Consider the following 21,781-nt stretch of genomic DNA (forward strand, 5'->3'; position numbering starts at 1 on the left):
GCTGATTATCTACCAGAGTTTAATAAATTTGTTGATTGGAACTTTCAGACAAACATTGCATGGCTTTTGGGATTTGTCGTTGAACCATAAGGGAAGTTGAGTCAGACAGGACACAGAAAAAACAGACATACCAGAACAATTAAAGGCAGTGCAGTAAATTCCCAGCGGCAAGTTAGACAAACTCCAGACAGGCTGAAATCCATTGAACAGAGAAGACAAGCTGAGAAAATACAACTTTGACATCCTAGGATCTTCAGGAATAGTTCTTGTGCTCATCTAGTGGATCTTCAAAGAATGCAAACCTTTAAGAGTATAGATTTTAGTGGAAAATTAAATTATGAATAAACATTGAGACATTTTATTAATATATGGTATACCCTGTTCAAATTTGGTTTGACAACTCTATTACCGTAGAAAAACGTAATAAAACTTAACTTGCAATACCCTGCTTACATACTGTGTTTAAGTATTCAAATATTTTGAGTATTATGTTTTTTTTATTATTTAAATTCTTTAAGTCTTCTGGGGAATACAGTTTTCATGGCAAATTAAAGACACATCAATAATTGGAAAAGGACATGGTGGGATTGGACAAGGGGAACATGAACAGTTGCCCTGGGAACCACCAGGGGAAGAATCCATCACTAAATGCCTTTTTATCACGAGATTCTGCAATCATTGAAGTTTGTATAGCATTTTTGCAATGTGCAATCAGTGAGCATTTGCCACTCTTCTGTGAGGAGAAGGTGTAACTTGTTTGCTGGTGATATTAGTGCAGTGCTTCTCAATTCCAGTCCTCAGGCCTTCTTGCTCTGCATGTTTAGATGTGCCTCTATACCAGAACAGCTGATTCAAACGATTGCATGACTTCTTCTGCAGCCATCTGGTACTGCAGAATCCTGTTAATCACGCAAAGATTCAATCCAGGTGTGTGGCAGAAGGAAAACATCTAAAACATGCAGGGCGGGGGGGCGTGAGGACTGGAATTGAGAAACACTGCATTAGCGGGAGCATGTTTCATGACAGAACTGCAAAGAATTTTTTCCAGTCCCACATCTGAGTGTTTCCTGATATTGGATTGCTTTTCTGGAGGCATGGCAGTTTGATGGTGTCAATCAAACTGAGCCCTTCTGAGGTGCATTACGTCTTCGTCTTTAGTAACAATGGTTTACTGCTACATTAAGGGACGTGTAAAGTGGAAATCGCAAACAATGGGTGTTTTGCTGAATGTTGAATAGGCTGCTTCCAATTCAACATTGGAAAACATGTAGCACCAAGAGGTAAACATAATAGTCAAGTGTTCAAGCACTGCCTATGGATGCTTTTACAAAGCCTTCCTTTTAGTCTTGACCACAGTCTTAATATAGTATTTGTCTTCTGACTTTCTGGATTCATGATTCTCATATTAGTAAAGCGGAAACAGGTGCTCGTCAAAAACACAAGCAAGAAGTAAAGTTTAAAGAAACTTTATGACTTTCAGAAGACTTCAGGTTTTTCTTCTCCCCTACTTCATTCCCCAAAGTTTTTTTCAAATTCAGGGGATTTGTCATTTTTAATCAAAACTTCTCAAGAGATTTCTATAAGCACAGTAAAAGCACAAACAACATTCACACAAAATATGCAATACACTGGCTCTACTGTTAACTTCATAAACACATTTCCCCTCCACCCACAATGATTAAATAAGACGTGTAGGGATAGATTCCGGATATCCTCCCTAATTTGAGAATGAGCTCATGGTGCAGAGAAATATCACCCTGTGTCCAAACATCAGTCTCTAGAGCAATAACCCTGTCAGTCAAAACATCTGCAGAAAAAAAAAAACAGGAACATGAAGTGAGAGCACAAAAATGTGAGAGGACAGGGGAAAAGAATCGCCTAAGATGAGCAGAAACTCTTTTAGACAAAAAAAAAAGATTATAATTAAGATAAAACGTACTGAATTTGATGAAACAATGAAGACAGTATGCAGCAACAAAGTGAGTTATTATGTCCGCTGCTTGCAGATGCATACAGGCATAGTTTGGAATTCAAAAATATGCCCACATGACAAGTAAAACAATTGCTTGGAAATTCCCGCTTGTTCATTAATGAGGCAGGTGCCCTTATGCAAGTTGTGTTATCTGGGCCACCTAAGATGATTGTGACAGCTTAAATTAAGAAAGAAAAATCATTTCCATCAAATATGCTTTTAGGCTACATATTGCTGTTTGACTGGCAATAAAACAAACTTCTCTGACATGCATAGCTTTCACAAGCACGGGTTTTTCCATTGTTTCTGAATGAGCATTCTGCTCAAAGTCATGTAAAGGTTCAAACAACAATTTTTGTTTCAAAAAACACTCTGAAATAATTTGTTCACTTTATTAGGTATACCTTGCTAGTAGTGGGTTGTCCCCTTTTTGACTTCAGAACTGATTTAGTTCATAGCGTAGATTCCCCGAGGAATTTCAAACATTATTCTGAGATTTTGGAAAACATTGACATCATAGCAAGTCATAAGTGCTGAAAATTTATGATGGAAATCCCCCCATTCCACTACATCCCAAAGTTGTGCGATTGGATTGAGATCTGGTGACTGTGGGGGCCAAAGGATTATGGCGAGCTCACTGACATGCACAAAAAAATCCGTTGCCAGCATTATCCTGCTGGAAGAAGTTATAATGGACATGGTCAGCATTTAAATTGACTATTAAACCATTAAAACTGGGTAAAAAGATACCAACATTGCCAGTCTGAATGGTTTGTTTGAGGTAGCATTACTTTCTTGAGACCAAGAGCTACTTTTAGCAGTCAGCTTAAAGATTCTTATTTACTTGTTTTATATGTGAATATACAGTGATAGCAGACATGTTAAAGTGCTAGAAAACCTATTGTAGTTCCTTTCTTAGTGGGACTTGTAACACTGGGAGGAGGTTACTAGTTTCTCGTGGTCAGGATGACAGTGTGCCTGTTCCAGTAGAACTGAAATTTGGTTTGAAAGAATGCACACCATAAGGAAGATCCAAAGAGCACTGTACAATTAAAATCACATCTTTTGAAGTTTTTTTCTCTAACAACAGGCTCATTTTGGACTGGGCTTTATTTAAACGTCATGTGTAAATCCTCATTTTCAATAGCAGAGCTATCCAGATTGAAAAAAAAAATGTCATTTTAGAGAAAGTTTCAACATCAATATTTCCACTAAATGGGGAATGAAAGTAATTAGCAAAAAAGTTTGTTAGCAGAAAAGGCAGTAAAGTGATCAAGGAAAGATGCCAGAGAGCACCACACAAATTTTTATTTTATATTTTACAGTGAATTTAATTTTATGCAGTTGTCACAGAAGGAGCCATAGTTTAAATACTTCCTGAAATAATTTGTCTCATTTGATGATCAATCTTTATTGTGATTATTGTGACATATTCTGACAAACAAACAAGGTAATTAGTCCAATTTTGCCGTTTATTGAACTTTCAGTTGCAGCTTCAGCACAATAAAGAAAAAAAACATTGTTGTTACTTTTGTGACTGTTAATAAGTGGTTGGCTTAACACAGTGGAGGTTGACAAACTAATTTAAACACCTGCTCTGCAGAAAGTCAGCCTGGGTTGCCTTTGTTATGTTAACTGTACTAAAACAGAAATTCACAGAACTTTGTTGAAATAATAATTTCATTGGGTAATTTGAGTTTTGAGGGTTTTTTTGTGTCTTTAATAAAGTTTTATATGTTTTGGATTTTAGTGAATCTTTTGATTTGAACAAGACAGACGTACTCCTTAAACGTTCAGTTTGTCTGCTAAAGACGCTTAAGCTGATATCGATTTTTGTACTGAAAATGCCTGTACATATTTTCAGTGCAAGCCTTACAAGTTTTGAGAAGAAAGATATGAAGTCCTGCTTTGAAAATGAAAATGTAAGCAAAAGTATTAAAAGTTTTGCAAACAAAAGACATGAAATCCTGTTTTCAGACTGAAATTGTGCGCTCTTGGTTTATGGCAGAAAAGTTCCTCCATATAGTGTATGTATATATTTGAGTCTGCATACATGATTTTGACCATTCATGGACAAGAGAAAATTTGCAGTAAGGTCAGATGAATTGTGTGTTGTACAATCAGTCTACCCACTCAAAAAAGAATAGACATCGGTTTGACTAATTATGTTAATGTTTGATGCACCATGAATCTTGGGTATATATCATTAAACCTTTCAGTGGTGGATATCAGTTCTTAAATGAATCCATCTATTCCACACGTGGTTTTCAGATGTTTAGAGTACTGGAGATATAATCCTCCCTCTTACAGCTGTTTCAACAAGAACCATAAGTGGGTTTGAAGAGTGTATCTGCTACTTCTTTGTTTTATCATAAATAAGATCCTTCTCTTCTTACATCATGTCTGAGCCAGTCTAGACAATGATGATCAGCCTTTCACATTTTCAGAATAGTCAAAAATGGAAAATCAGAAAGGAGCAACAATAGAAACTAGGGTGTGATGGTGTTAAAATTAATGACGTCACTAGTTCTTCCTTTTCAAGGCCTTCTAAGGACAGTCTCTGCGCTGTCTGAGTGCCTTGGGAGGAATGTGAAGTAGCAAGTGGATCATGCTGCATGAAGTAATGGCAGTTTGATTTTGGCAAGCCCACTCCTCTTTTGTAACTGTGTTATTTCCAACCAGGGCCAGTTAATTGAAAATAGTGAGCTCTTTAAGACTTTATTTCATACTGATTTCATGTTAATTTTTCGGTTTGAACTGAGATTACTAGACCTTACATTGTGTAGTGTGTGCCTGTGTCTGCCTGTGTGTGCGTGCACTGTTCCTGATTTCATTTCTTGGCTGTGCAGCTGTAGACAACACCATCAACGTAATTAAAGTTGGTTGGCGTGGTGCCTGGCCTGAATCACCTGACATCGGATGCATTTAAGGGCATGCTAATCCATCCAACTGGCCAGTGTATGGGTTTAAAGAGTTCAACTGTGCTATGGGCATAACACTTGACTGCCATAGCCATATTTTCAGTATCAAACCCCTCCTTCAACAGCTCGACATTGGATGTGCTGTGTCTGTTCTTCTATCCTCTGGTTGTTCTACACCCTCTCAAAGTCGCTAAAATATTGTCTCCAAATCTTATTCATTGTTCATTTCACACTTTAAGTTCAGATCTGGGAACAAGATGGCATCCAATTTCAGCACTCTCCAGTTGAAATTGGCATTGCATTGTTTCTAACTACAAATAGTCACTCAAGCCATCGTTGTGCCATAAAAGGACCTAGTTTGGTAATGAATAACTATAAATAATTGCTTATAGTCACTCCTCATAATCATTCCTTATTATGAGGAACAAAATAGCCAAATGTAATATCCCTTCTGCTTGTGGATTTCTGTTTTTCTTATTTCTTTCAGTTTGGTCATGCTTGAGTTCTGGATTTGTTTTGCACTTTGCATCATCTTGTTCTATTTTATTCCTTCTGTATGTTTCTCTTGCAGGTGGTGGGTTTATCTTTTTGGGGTTTATATTGGAAATTTCTGTTATGTAGATGCCAGGGTTCCCACTGAAAAAAATAAATAAATTTAAAAAATCCTTGACTTTTCGATGATTCTCCACAACCCTCAATATAATTTTTCATGACCCACACACAACAGGTTCAGGAAGAAAAGTGTGTGACTGAAAGACTAATAACTATAGTGAACATGTAAAAGTTTAGTGCAGGCAGATAGCGAGGAAACATAAATTATAAAAATGTGAAAATGAAGCCCACACAAGCATGTATGAATTGAAAAGTGTCAATACATTGACTAAGAAATCATATGATGATAATGTCAATACATGAACAAAAACATTAACAGTAAGGCAAACACAAGATTGTACATGTATTTACGTACATGCTGTACTGTTTCTACAAAAGTTCAGAACAGACAGGCTCACACACCACAACACCACTACTCTTGTTGAAGGCTTATTCGATGATTAAATAAATACATATTTTTAATATAATAATAATAATAATAATAATAATAATAATAATAATAATAATAATCATAATAATAATAGCTACCACAGTGAGCACAGGGCATTACAAAAACAAAGAACGGTTCTCAGTGAGACTCCAGTCATGTCTTTCTAGCAAAGAGCCGTTCAGAAGAATCGGCTCATTTGTGAACGTCACATCACTCTATTGAACACTTTGGCCACAGCTTTGTTGCACACGTGCGGCACGTCAGTCGACACCGCCGCACAATAAGCGCAGTAAGTGCAACATATTTGTCACTCTACTGCTACCTTTGCTATAGCATCACTTGAGAGTGCACTCCAAGAAGTGTTCTCTACACTTTTTAGAGAATAATCTAAAAAGTATATTTTGAAGCAATCAAGTTCAATGCCGGTTTCATGTCCACCGTCTGATGTCATGATGCAAGCTTCAACAAGGAGGTATCCTGTACCAACCAGGGTGGTAGCGCAAGGTTAGAGCCCAACTGACGTAAGGAGTCCTCAACGTGGATTCGATTCCAGCCTGATGACCTTTGTTGCATGTCTTCCCCTCTTATTTATTAACTTAAATCACCGTAATAAACTAAGTTGGATAAACAATTTTCTTTTTTCAGAATACAAGATCTTTGCAAAACTAAAAATAAAATGTTAAAACATATGCCTAAAATAACTTAATTTCCATCTGGATTTTAAGTACAATGTGAGTGATAAAATAATTTTGAATATTTTTGTTTTTTAGTTTGGAACAACTTCAAAGTTTGAGTTGACTTTCTATAGAATTTAGTCAAAGAGATTTTAATTATTTGTAAGAGAAAAATAAATGATTTGAGTAAGAGTGACTTAGATTTGTAATGTTAAACACACTTAATGAATTAAGTTATAATTATAAAATTTTGTTAATTTAGTTGGATAAACTTAATGAATTGAATTGGATGAACATAATAAATTGAGCTGGTCAGACATAGGATACGAAACTTGGCATTGAACTCAATTTTTTCAAGTAAAGTCAAAGTAAAAAGTTCCTTTAAGGTAATTTAAGTTAGTTAGATTTCTAACTTTTAAGTTAATTGAACACACAAAAGTGATTTGTCGTCACTAAACCAAAGAAATTAAGTAAAATTTATGTAAATAAGTCCATAAAATGAACTACTAGCCAAAAACACTTTTTAGAGTGTAGACCCCTTCAACCTTTGCCTGACACAATCATTTGTTCACTTACCCTGGAAGGTATCCAACTGACTAGACAGCATATTTTCCAGCTCATAGGTGTAAGAGTCAATTTTTTGGAGAGTTTCTCGTTTCACAGCAGCCTGGTAGCATTCCTCCATCTTTTTGTTGCAGCAAGATGGACCTTGGTGCTTACATATCTGCAGATCAGCATCTGGGGAAAGCAGAAACCACAAATTCAACAATAATCAGTCTTTTTCTCTGTTGTTTTAATTAAAAACATGGATTACTTATATGGTGGGAGGGTAAGCAAACAAATACAGGAGCTCATTGGAACTTTGCAGTGGCTGTATTTAATAAAACATATTTCCAAGTCTGCATATATCAGTTTATGATCATACACTGAAAGAAATATGTTACAGTGTATCTAAAGTTCCTGGATATGTGCACAGACAAGTCATAACTCCTCTGAAAGACAGAAGCGGCACCATGTCATGGTGAGAAAGTAGACCAAGTATTTCATCCATGTTTAACAGCTATAAATACTGTCTGAGCTAAATATATGATCTTGCCTCAATGTGATACGAAGGCACACATGGTTGTTTCATATACTGGGGTATGCACATGCACTTAATGATAGTTTTAAAGGAGATACAAAATACACGGATACCCATTTTTTTTCAAACTATACATGATCATAAATGGATATTTATTGATGATCACTTGATTTTAATAAGCTACAAAAAAAGCATTGTACAATTACAACATTACCCCAGTAATTAAACTTCAACCATTATGATCTAACACAAAGTTAACATCAGATGAGACTTCTTCCACCCTCACCTATATCAGCTGCCTTGTGCCATTGCTGAAGTGAGAAAGTGACTTGGGAACACATAAATGAAAAATAAATTTATTATTCAAAAGTCTTACATCACTCAGATAACTCATTTTACATGGGGAAAGGCTGGACAAGGATGGCTCTAGGCAGATGTTGTAATCAGAGCCTAAAGCATGGTGTTAGGCCAGACCACAAGACCAGCTCTTCACTGGTCAAATCCCTCCATGAAACACAATAGGGTTACATTCTCAATCTCTCTTTCACTCTCTTCTCCCTCTCTCACATTTGCCGGGCATATCCTTGTGAGGCCTGGGTGTCTTTTAATTACCCAGAGAGACTGCATTTGTTTCCATCCCAGAGCCAGATGAATGAAGTCATGACTGGCTGTCCTCCGACTGTTAGCTCATTATCTCTGTCTCTGTAGGGGTCTGCTTTTTTTATTTTGACACTTGTCTCTTGCCTAATGCTCTGCCTGCCAGATTTCTGCACTGTCATCGTAAAAGCAATGAAGTTACCAGAACATATTTTTATTTGTGAACATGTGTCTATCTTATGACTCAATCTTTATCCTTTTGATTTATATAAGTTAATAAGCAGTCTGAAAAAGAGTATAAATTTTAACCAAAGAACATTTATTATAGTGATTGAATTGTAAGGTTCTGTAGAGTCTGTAGTAAGTACAAAAGCTTAAGAATGGTTTAAAGCTTGATCATTGTCTCTTTTCTCCACTGTTTCCATCCCTTCTGTTCCTGATGTCACTCTCTCGGATTGATCCTAGCCATGACTCTTAGTCCTATCCATGTAATTGCATTAAGTAAGTGATACATAAGCCAGGTATTGTTCTAAGTAGAAATATTAAATAAATGTCTACATTCATTAGAAAGATGACTCAGTTTCTTCCATAAAAACAGACAGTGACTTATTGGCTCCTTTTATCAGTACCTTTTTAACCTCTAGAACCCGACGGACCCACCGGTGGGTCCAGCTGCCATGTGACCTCGGCTCGATTAGGGTGTAAGAGGTTAACACCTACACTCACCAGACACGTTATGAGATTTACATTAAAACCAGGTTGCTTTAAGAAAAGCTTTAATTCTTCATAAGATATAGTGTTTAAAAAGGTTCCTCAGAGATTTTAGTCCATATTAACTGGACTGCAACATGCTGTTGTAGCAGATTTGTTCCTTCCAAACTCTCCTGTTCCAACACATCCCAAAGGTGCTATGTTAAACTTTGATCACATGACTGTGGAAGTATTAAATAATAACAAACTCATTTGGTATCCAAATGATTTCTTGAACAACTAATTTGTTTTACAGTAGATTTTTGTGACATAAAATAGAATCCCACTAGAAGTAACCTTCAGAACATGGGTGTACTATGGTCATCAAAGGCATAGTCATGTTCAGCAACAATACTCAAAAAGTTGGTAGTCAGAGGCACAACATATGCTAAAAAAAATAATTCCTTAGAAAAGAAAACATGGAATTCACAAATAATTAGTATGCTTTACTTTCTGCTGGTCTACCACATAATATTTTAATAAGATAAATTTAAGCTATTAAATATAACTTGTCTAAATGTGATTTTTGCCAATCACTTATTATCCAACGTCATATTTAATGTGTAATGGATCATTATTTTTTCAAGTTGTTGCATTACATCTTTTTCTTTCCCTTTTCCCAGAGAGTAGAACAAAATCTAATGTCCTTTACTATGTGTAATTAGTGCCCTATGTAGACTGTTCTTATGCTGGTTGGTAAAACTTTAACACAGTCCACATGAGATGCCAGTTCTGATATTCATTTAATTGCATTCAAGTGACTAATGGCTCTGGAGTAACTTGCCACAGTTCAATGGTCCTGTCAAAAACTCAGTGTAGAGAAGCTCAACACTGTGCAATTCCTGTAATTTGCATTCCAATAATGATATGCTAAACAATGAAAGCATATGAATATATGCTTTTATTGTTAGTGATTCTTCTCCATATGAATCAACTTTGGAAGGTAAATACCTATGTATACCACAAAATTTACATTTTTTCCACTTGTGTAATATGATCTGTGTTATGGAGCAGGTTGCAACATAATCTAACTGTCAACATTTAAGATATGAGGTATATTACATAGGGTATCATTGTGCAGATCAAACGATATGTATGTGTTGTTTCAATTTTTCAAATGAGGTATGGATATTTCACTCTGATGTTCCCTTATATTTGGCAGAGTGGTGCTTCCTAAGGCTACTGTTTATTTATATGCAGTGCAATTTTTCCAAGAACAAGAATAACTTTGTTAAAAAGTATGGAGTTAATTTAGTTTGCCTTCTGCTGCCTCGAGAACTCTGTACCCTTTGAAAATGGAGGATGTTTACACTGTAAAGATTTGCTGGGCTTACTACAAACCGGGTTGAATGAAAGCACATCTCAAAGCGGCCTTTGCCACATACCTGAAGTGTTGGACTACCTTGAAACAAAGTCATGTTTGGTTTTCTCAGAACCAGAGCTGGAACTGCATTTAGTGATTGGCATGGAGTCCAAAGCCACATCAGAGGCCAGAAGTTGGAAATACAGATCATAAAGATAGATGTAAGGTTAGTGGGCAAATAGACTCAGATCTGCTGAAGCAGCAGTTTACTGGAAGGGCACTACGACACTATTACTTATAGTATCTGTTACGACCCATTTAACAAACCATATGTTGACTTAGAAATGCCCTAATACCCTCTGGTGTTCTTTGTATTGGTGGATGAACATTAATCTTTCTATGTAGACATTTCTATATGATTTAATAGCAAACATACACTTAGAGATAAACCTATTCCTCTGAACAGCCAGGGGCATATAAAATCAGCTGAGGCACAAAATTATGCACTGTGTATATGTGATGTATATACAATGATTATATGAAGAATATATTATGATGAATAAAAACACACTGATAGATTAGCTAAGATTAGTTAACTGACTTAGCTAATTATTTGGCTGTGTTATGCATGTAAATGCACTTCTCAAATCAATAATGTTGTCTATGTGATTTTATGTATACAATGTAGTCTTAAATTTGTATCTTTAAAAAACTCAAAATTATCCTTGAGAACATTTTTAAATGATCTCTAGATTTAAACTCTAAATGGCAATTGAGAAATTGAGAGAGGGCAAGTAAGCAACTCAAAATTGCTAGTTAATCAAAGACGATGCCAAAGTTTGAGCTGTAAATGTTTAAGGATGTGAAAACACATTGTGACATATTGTTTTCCAATTCATCAACTGTAAGGAGACCAACATCCTTTAGTTTTATTAATTACACACGTAGAAAAGTAAGTCTTTTGTCTTTCTAAATGGTAGTCTGAGATGAAAAACACAGATTGTTGAATGTGAGAAGATAAGCACGAAAAAAAAAAAAAGGATTATTTTACTCCTTATACCTCCGGAACAGATTTCCATCCATCCATCCATTTTCTGGTCACCCTTGTCCATAATGGGGTCGGGAGGGTTGCTGGTGTCTATCTCTAGCTACGTTCCGGGCGAGAGGCGGGGTTCACCCTGGACAGGTCGCCAGTCTGTCGCAGGGCAACACAGAGACATACAGGACACACAACCATTCATACACACACTCACACTTAGGGAGAATTTAGAGAAACCAGTTAACCTGACAGTCATGTTTTTGGACTGTGGGAGGAAGCTGAAGTACCTGGAGAGAACCCACGCATGCACAGGGAGAACATGCAAACTCCATGCAGAAAGACCCCAGGCCGGGAATCGAACCCAGGACCTTCTTGCTGCAAGCCAACAGCTCTATCAACTGCACCACTGTGCAGCCTCTGGAACAGATATTAATACATTATTCATTTTTTCTTTACTATTTAGGTAATTTAGGTCTTGTCTCAACAAAACAAGTTTATATATTTTATATATGAAAAATATCTTACATTACCCCATAAACATAACCGTATAGGTTTTAGTTTAACTACAAAATTGTAAGTAACTCAAATACCAATCAACATTTAAAGCAATAGCATCCAGTTATAAAATCAATTTAACCACTTTCCATCTTCCTTCTATGCTAATTGTTGATAAAATAATTTTTTGCATTTTCATTTTGAAGATAAGAATGTCAAACAAAGACATAAGTGTAGTGCAAGAATGCAGTTCATTTGAAATTGGATCCTCCATACGCTGGGTGACACACTCCTGCTACTTTGTAAGAAATCTGTTCACAGCACATAAAGTGCAGCACTGTATCCTAAGGCAAACATCACACTGTGAGGAAGGCCTCTTCACATTTCAGGAGTTGCTTTTGTTGGCATACGATGTGAGGACTGAAGAAAAGTTGCATCATTATGTACACATAATTCTTACACATGCTAAATCTCCCATTCTCAGAATCAGTTTCACCTCTTTGAGGTTTAAAGATATAATTCAAATTTAGAAAGCTTCATCACTAGATAGTTCTTTTTTTCCCCTTGATCGCTCTAGTCTCCAATATGTACATGCACCTACAACAGTTTAACAACAGAAGTACATCAGATATATATATATATATATATATATATATATATATATATATATATATATATATATATATATATATATATATATATATATATATATATATATATGATTTTATTTTTCTCTTTAAATTGATTAAGTTCTTCAATTATTATCACAACAGTATTTAATGCAAAAGAAACTGACACCATTGTTCATTGAAAAGACAATGACAAGAGTTGATTTTTAATTTTTCAAACTCCAAAGGCTGCACCTTATCTGTCAAGAAGGTGACAAGTAGGGTCAGAAAGGTTTTCTATTAAATTCTGGAATGTTCATGCTGAAAGTTGAGCTACAAATTACAAAGATCTTAAACTAGGTATCTGTGTGGTCAAAGTTGGAGGATTTCATCCAGTGCCTTGCTAACTTTGTCATCCACTTTTCCTAATCAGTGACCTTGAAAGCGTCTCATAGGATTTGAATGATGTTTCACTGGTAAGCCATTGCTATTCTTCAATGATTTCATGATATGTTTCTAATCTTCAATTTCAGGAAGACTTGGTAGACATGTCCTTCACAGATTGTAGCTGCAGGCTTGTTTGTTTCAAGTTTGTTTTTATAACTACAACTACACCGGGTAATGGAAATGATATACTCTGTTGCCAATAGTAACGCTACATAAAACAAACATATCAAGTGATTTAGATGCACCTCAAACTATGTTTCCCACTCCGCTATCTATTACTCTTCTTCCAGTTACAGCATGCAGACTCATGCTGGGTGAGTCTGCATGCTGCCGCAGTAATCTCAGTCTTTATCAAGTAGAGCGCTACTCCAAAATAAACCATAACCTTAAATACAACCACCATAAAAAATGACCTCAGGATTATGAGTTGTAATACATCATTATGCTCAATTTCATTCACTTTAAAATAAAATTGTAGTTTTAAAACAAAAAAAATTTTCTTATTCATTTGAAGAACAAACATAATTTAAAAACTTGGGTCTCACATTTTAACGTATAGGTCCAATGGTGATAAATTAGAGTTTCCACACAATCTCGGCAGTTGATCTAGAATCTGACTGTATAGCCAATGGATTTTCTAAAAAACAAACAACAATATAAAATCTTAACAATACAGCTATATGAAAACTAAGAAAAATTACAAGACTCACCAGTTGACTTCAGTTGAATATCACTGGCGGAGTGACAATATCTGATAAGCAAAGTTGTGCAACTGCCTTGGGCCTTAAATTGGCAGACCCCTGACATTATAAAATGAATGTGGGCATTATTTCATTCGAAATTAAAATGAAATCTAAATATGACAAAAATGCTTATCTTAAGATTAACTCCAATCCACACTAATGAAAAAACTGCTTCATCTATCCTGGGAAAAAATTGTGTCTATAGGATCTGAAATGTTGACTGTGGATGGAGAAAAAAAATTGCCAGAATATCTTTAATGTTTAGAGACAGGTGTGTGGCTTACTATGGGGACCTACTACTTGGGATCTGCACTGAAGAGTAACATAGTTGTAATGCAAAGAGTGAAAGTCAAACATAACAAGTTGTTCCACTACCTATAAGAAGACAGTGTTCAATTGGGAACATCTGCTTACAGAGTGATTTTTATGGCACGGTAGTGAAGAAAATCAGCAACACTAGTAAAACAGTAATTTATACTTGGATATTGCCTGAAATTATTCTGCTGAAAATGTTGGATAGGTAAAATATTTAACTAAATATATCATTTTATGTAAAATACCCCAATTAGTAAATACGAAGTGAAGAACAAGATCACAGACATCACACCACAGCCCACTGTCTACAGAAGCAATAGAGGATGACGGCATGTAGGAATCAAATTTAAAGTTGTTGAGCAATGCATGAAACTGTCATCCCAAAAACTAATTTAAATATACTTTGTTGTCTTTCCATTGATTCAACATGTCAGCATTTCATGCTTTAGCCATTGTTTATGTCTGGATAAAATGTGCCATAAGCTTTCTGACTGAAGATTTTTTTGAAACAATGTATCCAATTTTGTACCAAATGGAAGTGGTACAAATCAGATTTCTCTTTTCTGTTTTAGTAAGAGAAAAGATTGGAATTGTGTATATGTATATATATATATATATATATATATATATATATATATATATATATATATATATATATATATATATATATATATATATATATATATATTCAATCAATTTAATGCAATTCAGATTTATTTGATTTGTCAGAAAATCCAGAATACTCAGATGAAAGCCATAGCATTTATTTGGATCAGTGACTACCTAACAAACAGGCCACAATTTATCAGACTCAATGGACATATGTTTAACCAGGTGGTCAGCAGCATAGAAGCAGCACAGAAGACTATACTCTCACCATTCCTTGTCCCTCTGTCCACATCAGGATTCCAGTAAAAGTCATTCTTTTCAACTGCAGAGACACTAACATGACTCCGCAGTGCCTGAGTGCGTCACAGGTGTGCAAGAACCTAAGTTCACAGAACTGGTTGGCTGCTTTGTGGCTTGGTATAGAAAGTATCACCTGATCTTGAATGTTAACAAACCAACTGAGATGATTCTAGCTTTTAGAAAAACCAGGACTAGGTGAAATTCTGAATTAATTCCAGAAGAAGAAGAGGTGGTGAAGGAATATAAATATAACATTACAGCAACAGTAAAACTGTGTACAAGACGGGACAGTGCAGACTGTGCTTCTTGAGAACACTTAAACCCTTTAGTGGCTTTGGGAAGTCGTTGGATGCCATTTACACATGTGTTGTGGAAAGTGCAATCTCTTCTGCCATAAACTGCAAATTTAGCACCAACAGTCTCAGTGACTTTTAAAATGCTCAAAAAAAACAACAACAAATAAACAAGGTTTGCTAAGTTCTGGGGACTGTTCTAGAGCAATAGAGATGATCGTGCAAACAAGGATCCCTAATAAATTGATGAACATAAACATCCTTGAGCTTCCTTTGCATGACTCTGTCCTACAACAACAAAGTGACACCTTGGGACAATTTAGAATGAACTTGGGAGTATCACTCTGGCGATGGGTGGGTCCATTTTGCAAAATACTATGACAGTGCAATATTCTCTATTATTTTTTAATTAACAATCCACACTTGTAGTCTCTGATTAGTACCAAATCAAGACATGATTCCCAGTAATCCTTTATGAACATGTTCTATTCAGCCTCAAACTAATGGACTGCAGGGCTCCCAAAGTGTGTTCTTCTGTGGATTCTTCGTAATAACAAGAGGAAGTACTGTAGCATCAGAAAATTTTGCTGCAAAAACTCTTCAGAGAAAAAAATGGAAAAAAGAAATAATAAAGATATTTGAGTTGGTGAGGACAGAACATGAACAATTGTTATGGAATGTTATGGTTCCTGCTTGTCTATAGATTAAAACTAAGAGTCTTATGAATTTTATGAATTATGTGAATATATCATGGGCTACAGAGTTGTTAGAGTTGTTGCCCTACAGTAAGAATGTCATAGGTTTAAATACCGACTTGGGGTCATGGAGTTTGGATGTTCTCTCTGATTGTTTGATTGGTTGTCCTGTGTATCGCTCACATGTACCCCATCTCTTGCCCAATAACCATGATTTTTATGATTTCTCAGTTGATGAAATCATAAGTCATCAACCTATGATGTCATATGACCATATGTCATCATATATGATGACCACTGGATAGGGGCACCTGCCCACGTGCATCCCTACAAGGATAAACTGTTATAGATAAGGGATGAGAAGCTGGACGGATGAATATATCATGATTATATTTACTAACAATATGAATATGCAAATAAAATGAAAAGAACATGAATCTCAAACCTAAGAGGATACAGAGTGTTATAACATGTTTGGCTTGCAGAGTGTTTGTCAACTAATATTGCCATTGTTATGCCAAAGCCAAAACCTCCCTAAATGGAATTCTGCTTAATAAAGACATTGAAAACCATTTGAAGCCTTACAAAGCTCCATTTTCTTTGATTTGCTGAAAGAAGTTCCATGCCACAAAACCTTAAATAAGGTTTTGGGTTTTACTGATGCAATAATAATCAAAACAAAAAGCTTTTAGAATAATGCTAGCAAAAGTGCAGAATGGGTATTAACTGTGATTTCTTTACAATCACAATTGTAAAAAGACAATTTCAACCATTTCAACATCTTAGCAATGTCTCAGTTTGCTGTGATGCACACTGATCAACTTCTTAATCTTTATTTTCATCATTTTGTTTCATTTGACTTGAAGTTTTGGAAGACCTTTCCTCTTATGTGTAAGAAACAGAATAAACATGTGGATGTCAACTAAGCACCACCACAAGGAAACCTGTGTTCTAGCATTTGCAAGTTTGATTTACCCAAATGCATTAACCAAGTCATATATCTTATTTAATCAGTTATTATTGTGACCTCTTTGACAACACAGATGAGAACATTTGTATAATCTGAATTCCAATAATCAGGGTGTTACTTGTAAAGGTTGTCTCAGCGCCACATGTAAGTGGCAAATTATCAAGAAGTAAAGTAGCTCTGGCTTCAGAGTAACGACATATGATTTCTAAGTTGATGAAATCATAAGTCATCAACTAATGATGACATATGACCGTAAGTCATCATATATGACAAATCATGTCATATATATGTCATCATATATTGTGTATTAACCAAGTCATATATATGATGAAATATATATGTTGTCATATATTATGATGACATCATATCAGTCATCATATATTAAAATGACGTCATATCAGTCATCATATATTAAAATGGCACATCTTATATGATGATATTTTGATAAATGTTAAAAACAAAATGTTCAATTTAATAAGAAAAATATTTTTCACTGATTTGTCAGCATGCCCTGACCTAAGAAAATCCCAATATGAGACAGTCCCAGTCGAGAATGTGTTGGACCAATCCATATATGTTGTCTTGATGCTCCCCTCTCCACTCCCATCTCTCCTAGCTTTCATGTGCACTTTTGACCCCTGTATATATGTGATATTAAGAAAACAAAACTTTTATTAAGGCTAACATAGACACGTTTAATCTAACCTATGGGTGTTTGGATATATTTGTTTAAATAAGTTTAAAAAAAACAACAACAGCTTGTCATGCCACTTACTAAATGATGCTGAAGCGTTCTTTTTCTCCACCAGACTTACCTTTGTATGGTTTCTCCGGCACCAGGTGAAGCGGTCCGATGTGTCGCTGCTGGAAAGCGGCTCTCACTTCATAACAGCTGTGCTTATCCGCCTCGATTGCATTCACTGCAAAAATTACCAACGCCAAAATCCTGACGGAGTCAAAAGAGTTGACGCGTGGGCATATTCCTCGGGACATTGCCGCATCTCACACCAGGTATCTTCGCAGATGACCAGCTGTAGTCTCACCGTAAGCTGTCTGATAGTGTTGGAAACGGAATTGCGAACGTGAAAAGCGACGGCTCGAGTGAACATCTGACAGATCTTTCTAACTGAGTCTTACATTATCGGTTGGGATAAGAGAAAGCGCCGCAAAGACAGGGGAGGTTTGGTGTCGTACAGAAGAGGAGTGGTGTCTTCTGAAGCCAGTCTGTCCCGCGTTTGGCACTTTGCAGTAGTTGACTGCATGTTGGCTGTGCCTGTTTCCAAACTGCTGCGCACATTCCCCTCCCTGTTCTCTATATCTCGGCTGAACGTCAACACTAAATGGTTCTGTAGTAGACTTATGGAACTTTTCACTTCATGTATATCGGATGTGACATTTGGGGTGTAAAAGTAAACCTCTACAATAAAAGAGAAAATGTAATGTGGTTACTGTAATGTCCGCAATATCACTAATTACTACCCCGGCACTCACTTTACCGACATCACTTACCATTTTGTCTCTGTTGTAAGAAGAATCTGTAAGTGTATCACAGCAAGAACACTTAACTTGATTACAAATTACTTTTCAAGGTTTAAAATGAACAATAAAAGAACTGCAACAAAAATCTTTATGCATTCCATTTATTTACCTTGATTATGTACGTTATTGTAACATTAATTCATCCTTAAGATGTAATTAAATCTATGGAGTTTGAGTAATATTTAAACCTACTGTAACCTAATTATTTAAGATACAATGGCGCCACCTCATGGACAAAAAGTACTATGTCATAGCGTGAAACGTCTTTATTGTTTGTGATTTTGGATGATTATGGCTTACATGAAAACCCAAAATTTTGTGTCTCATAAAATTGTACTTTGACGTGAGATAAAAAAAATTCTAAACAGAAATGTCAAACCTCTGAATGTATGTACATTTCTTAAAACATAGATAGGTGTCCTTTAGCATAAATCACTGAGTCAATGTGACTTGGCATGTGGTTTGTATGAGCAACACAGTCTCACTCCCGACTTGTTGAAATGAGCGTAAACCTTTGTGACTTACTCTCATTGAGTAGGATATTAATTGCTGTCTTCTCTACATGAGAAAAAAAATATTGCCATTTTGAATGTGTGACACTATGAGTTTCCAATATTTAATTTTTTCATCACATTCAAATGTTGTGAAACTTCAGTATTTATCACCTACAAGCCATAATAATAAAAATCACAAGGGGAAAAAAAGGAAATATCTCTATGTATTGACTATACTATGTCCCTATACATGTGTATAATAACAAATAACAATATATTCAACTACAATTCATAGGGTGCCAAGCTTGGAAACTCAGGGCTGCAGTTTCGTTACCAAGCTTCTGAGCTTCGGCTTCAAAGAGCGTCTTTCTTTGGGGTTACTTGTTGGTTGAGTAGTCAGACACTTAATAGTATTAATATTTTATAATAATATCACTCAAATAAAGGTTAAAATTATATTGAAGCAAAACTAGACCTAAAAGTATGTGTTTTTCTCAAAAGATTTACTCACGTACATTTAACTGAGCAATTGTAATTAGGTGCCACCCCCCTCTGTTGGTTAGATGCACACACCTGCCACCAATATGTCAGAGATTGCAACAGCTAATCAACCTAAAAAAAAAGAAAGAATAAAAATATCTTACCCAAAATATCAATACATGTTTTCTTTTACCTTCACTGATGGAGTTATCTTATTTTTTACCATGTTGCTTATTATACCTGCTGTGTTTGTTCTAAGTCAACCTTCTTTATATGTTGCTTGTAGTTCTGTTATAATTTTAGTACTCCTTTACAACTATAAACGATATAGCTAACCATTTAAGTGGACCAGAATCACTTAGTGATATAAATATGGCATTCTCCTAGTTATTTATTTATTGAGTGATAGATAACTCAATAAATAAATACGAACGTTTTATTTAGTTTAGTTTCATTTCATTTTATTTAGTTTAAAGAGTGGCTGTGCATAGTTATTTTAAGTGTTAAAATATACTGTTTACACCAGAGGGCGCTAAATGTTCAACTTTGCACTCAGATTGCCTCTATTGTCATTGTTTTTGCTTTTGTAATTATGGAGGAAAAGTGCAAAACAAGGTCAGTAGGAGGGGAAATAGGGATTTTCACATTGTAAAACAATATAAGATGCATCTGTGTATTGTAAGCTTAGGGTTAACCTTATATTCGAATAGGTTCACCTCAGTAAAATAAAATATATCTTCAAAATATCTTCAATATTTTTTACTATGCAGCATCAGCTGTTTAGAACTGAAGAACACCATATTGCAAGATCTACTGTTCATCAATTTGAATATGTCCAATTCCAGTTTTAAGGGTAATTGTCATTGAATATGCTGTGATGAGTGTTATGAAAAAAGTCATTATTTCTGTCCGATAAATAGAGCTTTGGAGGCTCTATAAACTCCAGTGATCCTTTTGGGGGATCCTGTACCAATTTGTCCAAGTCTTGTACCCAATCTGCAGGTGCTTTACTTCACCAGTTCTGGCTCTATAAACTGGAGATTTGTAGATCTACAAGGGGATAAGGCCATTGGTTGTCTGTTAGGGAGATTGCTGACTCCAGTCTCTAATTTTCACGTCTCTGTCTTGTTGGAAGCAGCATGAAGTGTGAAGGGTGAACATTAAGGACATGCCTCAACTTAGCATCTCTGGGGAGAGGAAGCTCTCTCCAGAGATGCTAAGAAAGCTTCAAAATTTAGCTACAACCTCCTAAGAAAGCTGCAGCTTTCTACGAAAATTTAGTTTTTTAATAATTCTCAGTATTAAGATAATCATCGAGATGCTCTTAAATGTTTAATATTTTTCACATTCAGCTTTAGTTGGCATTCGTGAATCATAGAGTGCTCAGATTTCTGCAAACGGTCAGTCAGACCAGAAACCGTATGCTCCATTTCTCTGTCCAAGATCTGAGGAAAGGAAGCAAGCCATACTGCATCTTTAATGAGAGTCTGACATCTGTCTCACTATCTGTTCCACTAACTCCTTAATCATCTTCACCTCCACTGGAGTTCCAGTAAGCAGAATGCAACTAAGCCTCTAAAAACACCTATAGGATTCTCGATTCTGCTTAGAAATCTTTAAAAGTAAACATCATTAACAGAAAAAACCTGTGATATGTGTCAGCTGATTGTATTCAGATCATTCCCTTTAAAAAACAAATGCACAGGCATCCCTGTATTAATAGCAAATTCTTTTCATCTGTGTCATTTGATTGATTGGTGTAAAGTTTTTATAGACTCTTCATTAGCCTGTTAGAGTACTGGATCAATACAACATTGCAATATGCATCTCTAAATAGAGTACCACATATCTGCTACAGGGTACCTTAGTCTCCATATATGTATAGATGGATATATGGATAAAATCTTTATATCACATTCAAAGTTCAACCAAAAAAAAAAAAAAAAAAAAAGAAACCAGATATCCATACACATATCCACAACCATCCAAAAACAAGATTACCTAAAATTTAGCATGAAGTTATTAAAACATAATAACAGACAACTGCACACAGCATATTTTGCAGTTAAACCAACACTGTGCTAAGTCTATTTGGCCCTTTTCTGAATAAGTGTTAATTTAACTCTTTAGCACCAGACTGAGTCATTTTAACACTTGCAATAGTTATAACTGCTCAATCTCTTGTTGAAATCTGCTGTGTACCAGTCTTTTAGATTTTAGAGTAGAATTATGGAATATGTACCCCTAAAGTTGGGCTTTTAAATTCTAATTATAAACATCTAGTCATGTAATGGTTCATATAATGACACAAAACATACAGAAGGTTTAATCAGCCTTGATGAACTGACACAGTGCAAAACTAAAATTGAAACCGCTCTGATTGTAGCATGCTCCCAAAGCATTTGAATACAGTC

General features: G+C 35.5%; 1 protein-coding gene across 2 annotated transcripts in view; it reads right to left on the reverse strand.

Annotated features, from left to right (window-relative positions):
- The window catches only part of LOC122840804 (glypican-5-like), a 93,520-nt gene extending 75,304 nt beyond the window's left edge, over positions 1-18,216 (reverse strand). Inside the window, exons 1-2 of one of the 2 annotated variants that reach the window (XM_044133479.1) lie at positions 17,670-18,216; positions 7,186-7,347 (exon numbers count right to left, since the gene is read on the reverse strand). In XM_044133479.1, the coding sequence (XP_043989414.1) occupies positions 7,186-7,347; positions 17,670-17,847 (340 nt within the window). In that variant the 5' untranslated portion in view covers positions 17,848-18,216. The remainder of the gene's footprint in view (positions 1-7,185; positions 7,348-17,669) is intronic. The other variant, XM_044133480.1, reaches the window with a different exon arrangement.
- Between the last annotated feature and the right edge of the window lie 3,565 nt (positions 18,217-21,781).

This window comes from Gambusia affinis, linkage group LG12 (genome assembly GCF_019740435.1).
Source record: "Gambusia affinis linkage group LG12, SWU_Gaff_1.0, whole genome shotgun sequence".
Classification (NCBI taxonomy): Eukaryota; Metazoa; Chordata; class Actinopteri; order Cyprinodontiformes; family Poeciliidae; genus Gambusia; species Gambusia affinis.